The sequence below is a fragment of the Helianthus annuus genome, chromosome 8 (assembly GCF_002127325.2).
Source record: "Helianthus annuus cultivar XRQ/B chromosome 8, HanXRQr2.0-SUNRISE, whole genome shotgun sequence".
Classification (NCBI taxonomy): Eukaryota; Viridiplantae; Streptophyta; class Magnoliopsida; order Asterales; family Asteraceae; genus Helianthus; species Helianthus annuus.
The window spans coordinates 99,802,330-99,816,541 of record NC_035440.2 but is presented as its reverse complement, the minus strand read 5'-3'; the positions used below and the strand labels follow the sequence as shown (position 1 = coordinate 99,816,541).

The 14,212-nt window shown below is 35.9% G+C and overlaps 1 protein-coding gene across 3 annotated transcripts; it reads left to right on the top strand.

Moving 5' to 3' along the window:
* Positions 1–3,295: 3,295 nt before the first annotated feature.
* Positions 3,296–11,829, top strand: LOC110873560 (protein LAZ1 homolog 1). 3 transcript variants are annotated; one of them, XM_022122510.2, is made up of 10 exons: positions 3,296–3,460; positions 5,958–6,218; positions 7,039–7,095; positions 7,170–7,278; positions 7,866–8,050; positions 8,134–8,222; positions 9,597–9,852; positions 10,439–10,684; positions 11,207–11,537; positions 11,616–11,829. In XM_022122510.2, exons 2-9 carry the CDS (start codon positions 6,003–6,005, stop codon positions 11,495–11,497), a joined length of 1,449 nt encoding a protein of 482 aa, XP_021978202.1. In that variant the 5' UTR covers positions 3,296–3,460; positions 5,958–6,002; the 3' UTR covers positions 11,498–11,537; positions 11,616–11,829. The 3 variants fall into 3 exon arrangements, with proteins under 3 accessions (XP_021978202.1, XP_021978203.1, XP_035831716.1); XM_035975823.1 differs by lacking the exon at positions 3,296–3,460 and adding an exon at positions 4,524–4,541; XM_022122511.2 differs by lacking the exon at positions 5,958–6,218.
* Positions 11,830–14,212: the final 2,383 nt, after the last annotated feature.

The following is a 14,212-nucleotide window of genomic DNA, read 5'->3' as shown; positions in this document are numbered from 1 at the left end:
TTGGAGGTGACGTTACCCTCGACTAAGTAGTCTGAGTCGGCAGGGATACAGTCCTAAATAGCCGGGTTATAATACTAATAGTAGTTAACTTATGAGGGATCAAAGAGTTTGGACCCCCGCCATCCAATACCTTTGGGTATTGAAGGGGGTCCTACTAAATTTGACCCAGGTCCTTTGCAGGACCTCTAAACGCTGAACAAGGGCAAGACCCTTACCAAACCGTTCCCTTAACCCCCGACCAGGTAGCCAACATACCTCCATATAGACCGTGGAGATATGAATGGTGAAAATCTTTTATTTTATATAGACAGTAAAATAATGCCAAGACACCACGGACAAATGATAAGGAAGAATCACCTTCAACATAAGAAACTAGTTATTAAAGTCATTAATACAAAACCAATTAAGAAGTGCAAAAGATTAAAAATAAAAAGTATTATACTAAACACTTGTCTTCACCAAGTGATGTATGAGACTTAGGCAAACATGGCCTTGATTGTCAAGAACTCATACGATAAATCTTGGATCCCGAGACGACTCACACACTCTATGATGGACAATGGATGATGGTGGTGGATGATGGTGTTGTGATGGTGGTGGGTGGTGGATGAAGTGTGAGAGAGGTGGTGTGCCAAGGGATGAGTTGCAATGGATCCAAGCACTCCTATTTATAGGCTGAACAGAAGCCTGGGCACGGCCCCGTGCCCGTCTGACACTATCTCTCCTCGTTAATTGTAATTCGCAATTACAATTAATGCGCCTGCAGTACTTTGGGCACGCCCCGTGTTCACTGGGCACGGCCCCGTGGTGAGCAATAGAAGCTTCTACAGGTTTGTCTTTTCTGCTGCTTCTTGGGCACGGCCCCGTGCTCGCTGAGCACGGGGCGTGTTCAGTCTTCTGTCTTCTCTGTTTTGCTTGGGAGGATGCTGTCGAGTGGTCAGGCAGTCCACTTTTGTTCCCTTTCTTGTAATTATGTTAGATTTAGCTGTCTTTTTGCTTCTTTTGTTAATTTGAGCTCATTTAATCCTGAAAATACAAAAGGAAGACAAAAATACACTTTTTCCAACATTAGTACTTAAAAAGGGTTAGTTTTATGCCTCATTTGATGTAATTTATATGTTGCATTTTACACACATCATCCAGCAACAACAAATGTAAGCCCGAAGATTCAAACAACGTTCGGCGCAGATTCAACATCGGGTGCTTCGTCAAGTACTCCAAGTAACAACAAGCCTTCACCGTTTGCCAGCTACGAGCCAAATTTCAAATGCGCAACACAGAAGGTTTGGCTTGTCGACATCATACCCACAACTTGCAAAAATGGAAGATTGCACATGTTAGTTTTGTAGGTCGCATCGACCATAAGCACATGCGGGAATACCCCCCACATTTCAAAGGACTTGTCGTAACAGAAAAATATATTCTGAACAACACTGGTGGAAGGTTCCGCCTGTATGTAATAGGTCATCTTTTTTTCCTAGAGGATTTGTTCCAGTCTCTGCATTAGAGTCATTTATTTATCGAACTTTGTGGCCCTAATCTTTTGGCGAGCAGTGTGTATCTCCTTCGGAACACATTTGTTTTCAGGGTTCTGTTCGGTTACAGCCTTTCAGATTGTATGGGGCTGTATGTCTTGATCTGTCAGCTCTTGCACCAGTCTAAACTCATTAGGAGTAAGTCTACTAGCATACGTGTAACCGTCCAGATGTTCAGCAGGGTCGTGGTTATGCTTCTCGTTAAAATTTTTGTGCAGATAATCTATCTGCCAAGCTCGACGACTTTGGTCGAGACGACCTATAACCATAAAAGGGCATGCGCATTTTTTGCTGCCGGTTTTCCTAACTGTGGCCTTACTCTCATGCTCGCCACTACGACAACATTAGAATCATATCCAGTGATCCTTGGACTGTCTGGTAACAATAACGTATCCGTTGGCTAAACCCCTTCTTTTTACCCAACCTTCCAACTCATCGCGGGATATAAAATCGTAAGTGAAAAACTATATATAACAAAAAAATATAACATTTATAATACATTTTAAAAAAATATATAACATTTATAATATTTTTTAACATAAAAATATAACATTTAACAAAAATATATATCATTCGTACCTGATCAGTTTTGTACGAAACTTCAGCGTAAGCGGGTTGCTCGCCACCCAATGACTCTTGCGCGTAAGAAGGCTCACCAACGTCTTGTTGTACGCCTGACAAGGGCGTAGCTTTGTGGGGGCGGGAGGAGCGGCCTACCCCTCGAACTTTTCGCTCAGTAGTGGAGAGTATATAGTTTTCGTATATATTTTTTTTGGGTATATATGTTTTTGACCCCCGGTTTTATAGAAATTTTTGGTATATACGTTTTCGAAAAAAACAACGGTTAAATCATAACGGCACATCTAAAGCCTTCATAATAATAAGTAAATATATTTTACCTCGTTTAGATCTGGCACAACGGTTGGCGGGGCATAACAAACTAAAAAAACCAACGGGTAAAAGGTAATGGTAAGTTTAATGCCGAATAGAAAAAAGTAAATAAATACTTACTTCGTTAAGGTCTGGCAACAACGATTCATTATGATGGGGACGAAAGCCGGACACGACCTCCTCCGCGTGATCATCATTTCCTCTCACATCGTAAGAATCAAGGACAACAGACCCCTCCTAATACAAACGATGTGCTAAGTATTTCATTAAAAAAGAACAAAACAAGTTGAAAAAATGCTATACCACACTGCTTTCCGGAATAAACATGCTCGTGTTTGTGTCGAACAATTCGCCGAAAATGGGTAATTAAGGTTGAACCAAGATATGGTGGTAGCGAGTATAAAGAAAAAACGAAGACAAATTCACAGAATATGAATCGTTTTCGTCTTCCTTCATCGTTTATAGGCCTATACGATCCGTATAGGATTTGCATGTAAACCCTATCTGTCAGCTTTGAAAGACAACCTAGGACTAATACGTATCGTATGGCCTATACGATGTGTATTTGTCCGCATGAGGAGACAGTGTCAGCCTTTGATTGACCTTGGAAATTGAAATTAACCTAACACGCATCGTATAAGTCTATACAATGGATATCGACGGTATCAATTTAATTTTTGAAAGTGTCTCAATAATACGACCCATAATAAAACCTTTGTAAAAAAATGAAAGTGAAGCTCTGCTGTAACGAAGGGTTGAGTCTTTCAGTTAACTTAACGGACTTCCGTTAATTGCATTTCGTAATATCCGTAAGTTAGTTGACAGACACCGTTAGAATATCCCCGTTACCGTAACTTTAATCCCAAAAATATCCCCAAAACCCCCCTAACCGCCATTAAACAATTTTCTCAATTTTCTCAACTTTTTTATATATTTTTTCAAAAACTTTCATCTTTCTTGTCATCTTGTACAGAAATCATCAAGCATCAGTGGACCATTCCATCGGTAATCGTGCACTCGAATCATCCATTTTTGTAAGTTAACGTTCTCTAGGGTTTTACGGAACACGTATTTACTGAATTTGTGTAATGTGTATGTGTTTTTGATTTTATTGTTATCAATTCACTGTTGCTGTTTGCAAATTGTTGAATTCGTTGTGCATGATGTTGAATATGTGTTGGATTGTTGTGGTTTTAGGTAGTTGATAGGGTTTGTTAGAAGATGTTGTTGGTGATTTTTTGTTAGGGTTTGTAGGGTTTTATTGATGTTATAGTATTTGATTTTGTGTTATTTTGATGTTTCAGCATTGTTGTAAAAACCGCGACTAGGCGGCGATTAATCGCTAGTCGGCTGAGTAATTTTTCATTAAAAAAATTGTTGATTATGTGTAGGATTGGTTGTGATTTTAGGTGTTTGATAGGGTTTGTTAGAAGATGATATTGTTGATTTTGTTTTGGTTAGGGTTTGTAGGCTTCAGTTGCTGTTATAGTATTCGATTCTGTGTTGTTTTGATGTTTCAGCATTGTTTAATTCAGATATCAGAATTGAATTATCTAGAATTTGGCACATTACAAGATGACATTACTACATTAGCATGTGTTAGTGTTGGGAAAAAACTTTGATGTAAGGATGCGATTCTACATATATGCCGCTACATATGTGGCGGTCAATATGGTGCTTTCTGTTTCTAGCCAAAAGGTTGTCATCTGCTCAATTTGACAAGTAATACACGAGCACACAAGAATTTACGTGGTTCGGTTACAGTGTGTAACCTACGTCCACGGGCTGCAACCAGGATTTATTATTGCTCTGCCCTTCACACTCGTGTGGAATCACAAGTGCAAGAACTGTGTAAATAAAGAATACAATTAGGGCTCCTAACTTAGCCATCAAGAAACAAAACGGGCTCAAATAAAAGAGTTAAAAGCCGGCCCCTACCACCCTTGTCTTCGATCTCCATCAAGCTCAATAACTGGTCGTTTAAGCTTTCATTAAACCGGGCCCAAACCCAAGAATGGGCCTTTACACACTCAACATCTTTGGTCCAAGCTTCACGCTGCTGCAAACGTTTTGCTTGCAGGGTCTTATTGTACTCGATTATGATCTCTACATAAGGTTATGTTATGCATATGGGAGTCGACCAAAACAATGATATTACAACATGTTACAAAATCCTTCACTGTCTTGTTTTCATATCTCTATAAATTTTTCAGCTTGCCATTAGTCTGACTAACATACTGCCTAAGAAACTTGAAGAGTTAAACCTGTATAATTTAATCATAGTTCTGTGTGTTCTTCACTTACATACTGCTTAAGATTCGCATCCAGATTCATTTAGTTTTTGACTATGCAGTTAATATCAGTGATATATCGGTTATCAGTCCCCATGTAAGATATCAGTGTCAAATATCGGTACCGATATTATCGGCGATATTGACCAATAGGTAGAGGATCCTGTAAAAAGTGCTCAAAGTGTGAGAAGTGTATTATAACACTATATATAATACTATATAACACCATATAAACACCGTATAACAATATGTAACACCATATAATACCATATAACACTATGTAACACTATATATCATTATATAACAAATATAACACTATAGTTTGTCTGATAGCATGTCTATGATAGATGTATAGTGTTATATTTGTTATATAATGTTATGTAGTGTTACATAGTGTTATATGGTATTATATGGTGTTACATATTGTTACACGGTGTTTATATGGTGTTATATAGTATTATATATAGTGTTATAATACACTTCTCACACTTTAGGCCCTTTTTACACTATCCTTACCCATATATCACTGATTTTCTCGATATCAGTACCTTTCTTCATAGTTCTACTATTCGTCTTTCTTCTTATTGCTGCTATTAGTGTTTTAAGTCTTAATTGTTAATTGTTAGTGTTAAATGTTGGTGTTTTAAGTCTTAATCAGTTCATACTTACTACAATTGTTGGTGTTTTGCAAGTTTTGCTACAATTGTTAGTGTTTTGCAAGTTGCAAAGGTTAATTTGTTAATGGTAGGAGAGTTACTGAATAGTTAGTGTTATATATAAATTCTGTATGATATTAAAATCGCCGATATCCCGCTGCGATTACCTATATCTCAAATATCGGTCCTTGAGCGTTATTCGATTTTTTACCTATGCAGTTAATGCGGTAAAATATCGGATATCGGTCAAGGACCGATATTTGAGATATAGGTTGTCTCGGTGAGATATCGGTGGGATATCGGTAATTTTAATATAATGCAGAATTTATATATATAGTAATTTAACACTGATAATTCAGTAATATATCGGTTTTATCGGTCAAATATCGGTGATAATGATATATCGGTCAATATCGCCGATATTTTACTAGGGGACCGATATGACCGATATATCACCGATATTAACTGCATAGTTTTTTACCACATTAACTGCTTAGGTTTTTGATATTTGTTTTTCCCCATCATTTATATAAAAGCTTATCAAGATAATGATGGGATTTTTATTTCTTATTTTTTAAATCCAGTGTTTCTACGCCATTATAGTGGAAGTGTAATCGCCGTATGTTCTAATGGGATGGAGAGAAGTATTACTTTCGCTATCTTTCACTCTCACTTTGGCCGAATCCTCTAGCAGATCATTATCAATGTGGTCAACAAAACTTGATACCGGCCATTCTTTTCTCTACAATTGGACAGTCTTCAGTTCAAGCTTTTGTGTACTTGTTGCTCTTATCCTCTCAATGTATCTAATCTTTGAGCACTTATCTTCTTACAATCAACCTGAGGTATTCCATTTCTTACACATTCAAGTTAGGCTTCTGTTCTATCCTTGGTTTAAAAAATCGCGCCTTAAGCGCGCTTAAGCGCAAAGCGCATCTAGGCGCAAACCCCATCGCCTTGTGTGACATAAGGCGCACGATGTACAAAAAGCGCAGCTGAGGCGCGCTTTTTAGGGTGAAAATCGACCTAAGGTTCAGCTGAGGCGCACGCTTTTTGTACATGGGGTGTTTCTATGCTTCTGAGTGTTGTACAACAGGCTTTTTATGTTGTATATTTATGTTTTTTTTTTTTCATTTTAAGACATATATAAAGCTTAATTATAGCTAAATCATAGGTATTGGGTGTTAAACACTTATGGGATATATAAAATAAATTATATAATCACTTTGCGCTTTGCGTACGAAAAGCTCACCGCTTTTGCGCTTCGCTTTTTAAAAATCGGTTTTAGACCTCATCGCTTTTGTGCGCTTCCCGCTTTTTTAAACCAAGGACTTCTATCCTTCTTTTTATGTCGTACTTGGCCATTTGGGTTATATTTGATCTAAATGGGTCAAATGGGTACAAAAGAAAAGTTAGCTTTAAGGAATCAGGTCGAAAGTTGCCTAAAGTTTGTTTATAAGGTATCATAATGGAATAAACGTGTAAGTTTCACCATTTTGAAAGTTATGGAGAAAAAGTGTATCGGGTCAACCCAATCGGGCGGCAAGTTGCTGCCAACCGTTCTTGAGTCCATGTTAACCTTGATTACGATTCGCGATAATTGCATCTTAACTTGCTATTTGTATCATCTTAAACTGATGTTAGTGATGATTACTTTTATTGCAGGAGCAGAAGTTTTTAATTGGGCTCATTTTGATGGTTCCTGTTTACGCTCTGGAATCGGTATGTAAATAATGTTGTAATTTTCTTTTTACATTTCTTATATTTCTGATTTTGACCTTTTTGAACGTGGACAGTTTTTGTCACTGTTGGATTCAGATGCTGCGTTTAACTATGAAATAATCAGGGATTGTTATGAAGCGTTTGCTTTATATTGCTTTGAAAGATATCTGATAGCCTGCTTAGGTATGTTCTTGTTGACGATAACCTTTATTTAAATAAGAGTAAAATGCCGTTTTCGTCCTTGAGGTTTGATCACTTTTGCGACTTTCCGCATCTGAATCCAAAAGGTTTAAAATCTTTGCCATTTTCATCCGACTCGTTAACCCCATCCATTTTTAACTTTAAGTCAGGGTTACTTTCGTCCTTTAACCTATTTGTTAAGGTTTATAACTTATAAGAAAAGTCATAACTAGAAAGTCTACAGAGGTGTGTCTTTGTTTCTTAATAGTGTTTTTAATTTAATAAAAAATGTCTAAAAAGACGGAAATACCGTTCATTTAACGGAGAAAAATGGATGAAGTTAATGAGTCGGATGAAAATGGCAAGAATTCAAACCTTTTGGATCCAGATGTGGAAAAACAAACCTTTGGACGAAAGTCGCAAAAGTTGCCAAACCTCAGGGACGAAAATGACATTTTACTCCATTTAAGTTGACTTATTTTGTAATATCTGTTAAATCTATATAATTCGTAAAGTTCAAAAGGACGTGTATGTAAGTACTCATATACTCTGTCTATTAATATCTTGACATATATTATTTGTTATTGAAGGTGGAGAGGACAATACTATTAAATTCATGGAAAGTAAAAGCCTAATCAGCTCTAGCATTCCTCTTATAGAAGAATCATATACTTACGGAATTGTCGAACATCCTTTCCCGTTGAATTTCTGTATGAGAGAGTGGTATCTCGGTTCTGACTTTTACCAAGCTGTAAAAATTGGGATCGTGCAATATGTATGGACACTTTTTTCTTTATATGACTTTTTACCGGTAGAATGTTTTGCGATTTTCACCTCATGAACGATTCTTGCTTCCAGATGATACTGAAGCTGATATGCGGACTGCTGGCAATGCTGTTTCAGTTTCTTGGTGTTTATGGAGAAGGGAAGTTCGAATGGGGATACGCGTAAGATGCTTTTGCTATATTATGTAGTAGTCTTCGTAGGATGGGCGGGTCAGGTAACGGGAAAAATGGGTAATATTTTTTACGGGCGGGTCGCCACCTCTAGTCCTGATTAAGTTCATTTACTGAAGAAAAGTCTTACTTCCATCACAAACATTCATTTTGTTGCAATAACTTGTGTAGCAAGTAGTAGACAATGGTTTCTATTCGAGGTGGAATTACAGATAGGTTTTGGACGCTTCGCCCAAAATGCTTCTTGTCCATTTTTCTTTTGTTGTAAATGAGTAATCTGTCAAATATGATTACATCTAATGTGTTATTATAATAGTAATTTTTTATTAAAATAACTTATGAGGCTTTGTCTATACTATATAAGCATAAGACAAAATTGTATTTAAAGATACGATACCCAAAAGTTAAGAACTTTTTTTTTTTCTATAATGCATAAGAGGTACAATCGTACAACCTAAAACGAGGGTAAATTTGTCTTTAAACACTAGTTACATTTTAATCCCCTCATCTTAATTACACTTTAATTCTTTCATTGTTAACAAAATCATTGATAATTAGTTAGTAGTTACACTTTATCCCCTTATAAAAGCTAACACCCCCAGGATTTTTAAACGGTGATAACTTTTTTGTACGTTAATATTAAAAAAAAACCACCATAAAAACGAGTTTTTTATTCTCTTTAGTTTGAATAAATATAGTATTGTTATATTTTTTTTAATTAGAAAAATTGATGTGTTACATGATTAACAGTGTCTAACGGATGCGCAATAATTAATTCATTAACCGAAACCGAACTGAAATCAACCAAAAATTGAATTAACTGAAAACCAATTAACCAAAATCCGAATTAACCATAATCAGTTATCGATTATTTTTGTACCCTCGTTTAACCAAAATTAACCGAACCGAACCATTCATTTTTTCATATATGTAAAGCTTTAATACCTTCAGTTCATGTATTTCATATTTTATACCTCAATTTTATGTATTTCCAAGCAAAAGTTTTCGCCCAAGTTTGGTTTTAGCTATTAACCAAAAATAAACGAATCAAACCAACAATCTAACCGAATAAACAGAACTGATTAACCGAAAACCGATTGGTTTATAAAATAGACTAACTGACGACTTCGGTTTCGGTTGAGGATAATAAGTGAACCCACCGAAAATGCACATCCTGGTAGTGTTTGTGTTTCCCGCGCATCGCGCATGCACTCTTCTAGTTTATGAAAATACATTTTGAGTAATTTTTGACTTATTTCCCGTTTTTTCTTTTAGCTATTTATCTTTGATTTGTTTGACCCGTTTTGCCCGTTCTAGCTTATTCCGACTAATTGCTTGTGACACGAGCGTTTTATTTTGTTGCAGCTATCCGTACTTGGCACTGGTTCTTAATTTCAGCCAGAGCTGGGCGTTATACTGTCTTGTGCAGTTTTACTCAGTAATCAAAGATAAACTAGCACCAATAAAACCCTTGGCTAAGTTTCTGACGTTTAAATCGATAGTATTTCTAACATGGTGGCAAGGTGTCATTATTGCATTCCTTTTTTCTATGGGAGCCCTTCGAGGTTCTTTAGCTCAGGAGTTAAAAACTCGCATTCAAGATTATCTGATATGCATCGAGGTGAGTTATGAAAATTTTATAATGAGTAAAATGTCATTTCCGTCCTTGAGGTTTGGCCAGTTTTGCGACTTTCGTCCAAAGGTTTGTTTTTCCGCATCTGAATCTAAAAGGTTTGAAATCTTGCCAGTTTTTGCGACTTTTGTCTAAAGGTTTGTTTTTCCGCATCTGGATCTAAAAGGTTTGAAATCTTGCCATTTTCATCCGGCTCGTTAACTCTATCCATTTTTCTCCGTAAATTCAGGGGTATTTCCATCTTTTTTGTTAACTTGAAGGGCAATTCAATCTTTTTCCGGGGTATGCGGTCTTTTACATAAAGTGAAAAGACCGAATTGCCCTTTAAGTTAACAAAAAAGACGGAAATACCCCTGACTCGAAGAAAATTGGATGGAGGTAACGATCCGGATGAAAATGGCAAGATTTCAAACCTTTTGGATCCAGATGCGGAAAAACAAACTTTTAAACGGAAGTCGCAAAACTAGCCAAACCTCAGGGACGAAAATGGCATGTTACTCTCTCTCTTTTTTTTTTTTTTTTTTTTTTTTTGCTAAATTAATCTTCAGTAAGTAACAGTGAAATTGTTGAACAGATGGCGGTTGCTGCAGTGGTGCATTTATATGTATTTCCTGCAGCATCTTATAAACGGGGAGAAAGATGTGTAAGAAATGTCTCCGTCATGGCTGACTATGCGTCGTTAGGAACTGAACCTGCTCCAGATGAGGTTCGGGACTGTGAGAGAACCCCGAAAGTACGGTTTGGTCATCATGATGATGTGGCAAAACGTATGAGGTTACATCAGAGTGTTCGTGACGTGGTTGTTGGAAGTGGTGAAATCGTGAGTTATAACTTTTAAGAACTTTTTAATCTACATAGGGTAAATTACACTTTTCGTCCTTTATGTTAGGACCAAATTTTCGGGGATGTCCTCTACGTTTAAAAATGTCAGGAATCATCCTTTATGTTTTAGACACCTTGCATGGTTTGTCCTTTGACACTAACCCAATTAAAATTATGTTGTATATTTGAAAGAGGTTGACCTCCTTATTCTCTCACTGTTTTTAGTTAAGTCTGGTCACATAAGGGTAGTTTAGTCTTTTTTTATGGTGTGTAGAGAGAGAAGTGGTGTTTATATCTCTTATTTTTTTTTATTCTTTTTGTTTTATTCTTAATATATACTTTTTTAAATAAATGGATAAAATGACTAAATTGCCCAAACTTAACTAAACTTTTTAACTAGGTTAGTGTCAAAGGACAAAACGTGCAAGGTTTTTAAAGTGTAAGGACGAAGAGTGTAATTTATTTTGTCTAGTTATCATATTCTTGATTTCTCTGGTGTTTTATTAAATACCTGTCACAGATGGTTGACGACATGCGGTTTACAGTTTCACACGTGGTGGAGCCCGTTGAAAGGGGAATAGCGAAAATAAATAAAACTTTTCACGACATATCAGAAAATGTGAAACGACATGAGGAAAGAATTAAAAGCTCTAAAGATGACAGTCATGTTATTCCGTTAAATTCTTGGAGAAAAGAATTTTCTGAAGACAATGATAACATAGTTGACGGTAGTGTTAGTGATAGTGGGATCTCCGAAGGAAGAGGGAAACGCCGACAGTTGAAAGCATCATCGTTATATTCTAACCGCTAATAGTTTTGAAATACTGTTAACGAGAAAAAAATATATGCTGGTGAGCTTATAGTTCTCTACTTAAAGTTGCTCGATGTTCTCATCGTTAGCGTTTGGTGATATGTTTTGTTTGTTGCAGGGTGATTAACAATAACTCACATGATTCCATTTACTGCTGTAAAGAAAGATGGATGATCTTACTGGATGTAAAGAATATACTGTGACACCTGTCAATATCTTAATCAATAAGAAATTCAGTGTCTTTTAGTGATTATGTAAGATGTAAGTTTCTAATCTTTGGATAATACAATGTTAGTCACAATACCTTTATTGAGTTTGATATTTGATGTTAACTAGTAAATAGTTCCGTGCTTCGTGGCGTTCTTGCATTGTATAATTTTTAAACCACTTTGCTAATAATATAACTAATACACCAATTGGATTAGGTTCAAGAGTGAACACTAGTGTAGCTTGCGAACTGAGTGAACTAATCCTGGCCATGCACGTGTGTAGATCAATGGCCTGGATTTGATGTTGAAATACACTAGTGTATTTTATGATTTGATGATGAGATCCTGACCATACACGTGTGTAGATCAATGGTCAGGATTTGTTCACTCAGTTCGCAAATACACTAGTGTTCACTCTAGAACCCCACCCTATACCAATTCGGGATCACCTATTAAACATACACAATTCAAAGAGCAGATAACACACTTTTGTCTTCTTTTTTAACAAAACTTTTTGCTAATACAACTAAATACCAACTCAGGATCACGTATTGAACATACACAATGCAAAGAGTAGATGAGGCTCAGCATTTAAGGGGCCGGGAGGGGCGCCCGACCCCCTGAACTTTTCGCTCAGTAGTGTTGTACATGTAGTTTTCGTATAGAAATTTTTGGGTATATACGTTTTCGACCCCCCCCCCCCCCCCGACGAAAACTTCAAGCTTCGCCACTGAGTAGATCAACGCAATTTTGTATGCTTTCGCTACAAAACTTTTTCAGGTTAAAATAGGTTGTTGTAATAGATGAATTGCGCAAGGGTTAGAACCGATTGCATGAAAAAAATGTATTAATATTAAATTAGTTTCAACTTAGGATGAAACATCTTAAGCTCTAAAGACATTCATGAAGTCTTTTCTAGAATGTCACTTAGAAACACCATTTCATATATAATGTGTGAAAATAATTCATTTTAATTCAAATTTAAACACCACATCTTGTTTTTTAATAGAAATAATTTATTATAAACGAATTTACCTTGGAAAGAAAAACCAATCGCGACCTTCATTTGCCATGATACATTAAGGAGGCATTATCAATTATTATTGTATATATAACAAATAGTAGTTACTATTATGTAAGAATTGGATCCTTTCTCTTTTAACGTTTCTTTATTTTCGTAGTATTCTATATTGTTAATACATATTTTGAATTCATTAAAGATATAAAACTTGGTAAATTAATATTCATAGTTTTTTTTTTAAGCTGCAAAAAAGTAAAGGTTAAAGTTTAGTATGTTTTATAGAAAGATATAAAATGTCAAAAGTTTTTATAAGTCAGTATAGTCAAGCTTGGACATGTTATTTTCAATTATTTGATAGATCATATGCTTTCCCTAAAACCATGGGTAAATAAACCCACCGGAGAATCAATACCCTGTAGATTAGAAACCACTAAATTCTAAGCCATTTTCCAAGGAGAAAAGATGCTTCACAATGACACCTAAATTACATTCAAAATCCTTCCAAAACTCTCAAAACTACCAGATCTACACCAAAATTGTCGGTTTCGTTTCAGCAGCCGACGGCGGCAACGACTGTTTCAGTCGGAGCAGGCACGTTTTCTGCAAGCGGCTGTGTTGGTGGTTCGGAAGTTGATTATCTCTAAAACGCAAGAGTGCCAAGTACACAAAATAATGACCGACAGATGTAGGTCAATGAAACCTGAAAATGGGAACTGTTTCTAAGAACTTTCATCATTTGTTATTATATAGTCTTAACCCCCCGTGTTGCGGGACGAGGAGGCGTAAAACCGTGCTATCAACGTTGCGCGGCGGGAGGTGTAAAACCATCATAAGTAGCAACCAAAACCAGAAAAAAAAAAGTAAAACAAAATCACGAATTTTTAACATCGAGTGACTCACGTGACGTAAAACATGGACGAAGTCGAATGTATACCAACACGTTTAAAAAATCTGAGGGGGTGAAAAGAACCCGAGGGACCAAATGTGATAACCAAACAACATGCTAAGTAAGTAGCAACCAAACGACGACAAACTCAAAAAACGTAAAACAAAACTAAAGTTTTTTTTTTTTACAAAAATAAAAAATTATCATATATAAAAAATAAAAATCAAACAAAATAGAAAACATAAAAGACCAAACCTATAAAAAAGGTTATTATTCCTCATTTGATTTGTTATTAACTTGCAGATACGAAGTGATGCCATGGTGATGGTAAATAAAGACCTATGGCAGCATGATAAATAAAGATTGTAATTATGTCCAATAAATAACTATACTGCTCACAACAACCTACGCTATTTCGCCTATTTGTTATTATATAAAATATGTAATATGGTGTTTTGTTTATATTTACAAACCAAATTGTAAAGTTTCATTGGAATTAATTGCTATTTTTTGAAAATTCCAATTGCTTCGACAAATTTCAATTTCTTCACAAACGTTTAGTCCAAACGACCTTTTAGCATATGTTTGGGATGCATTTG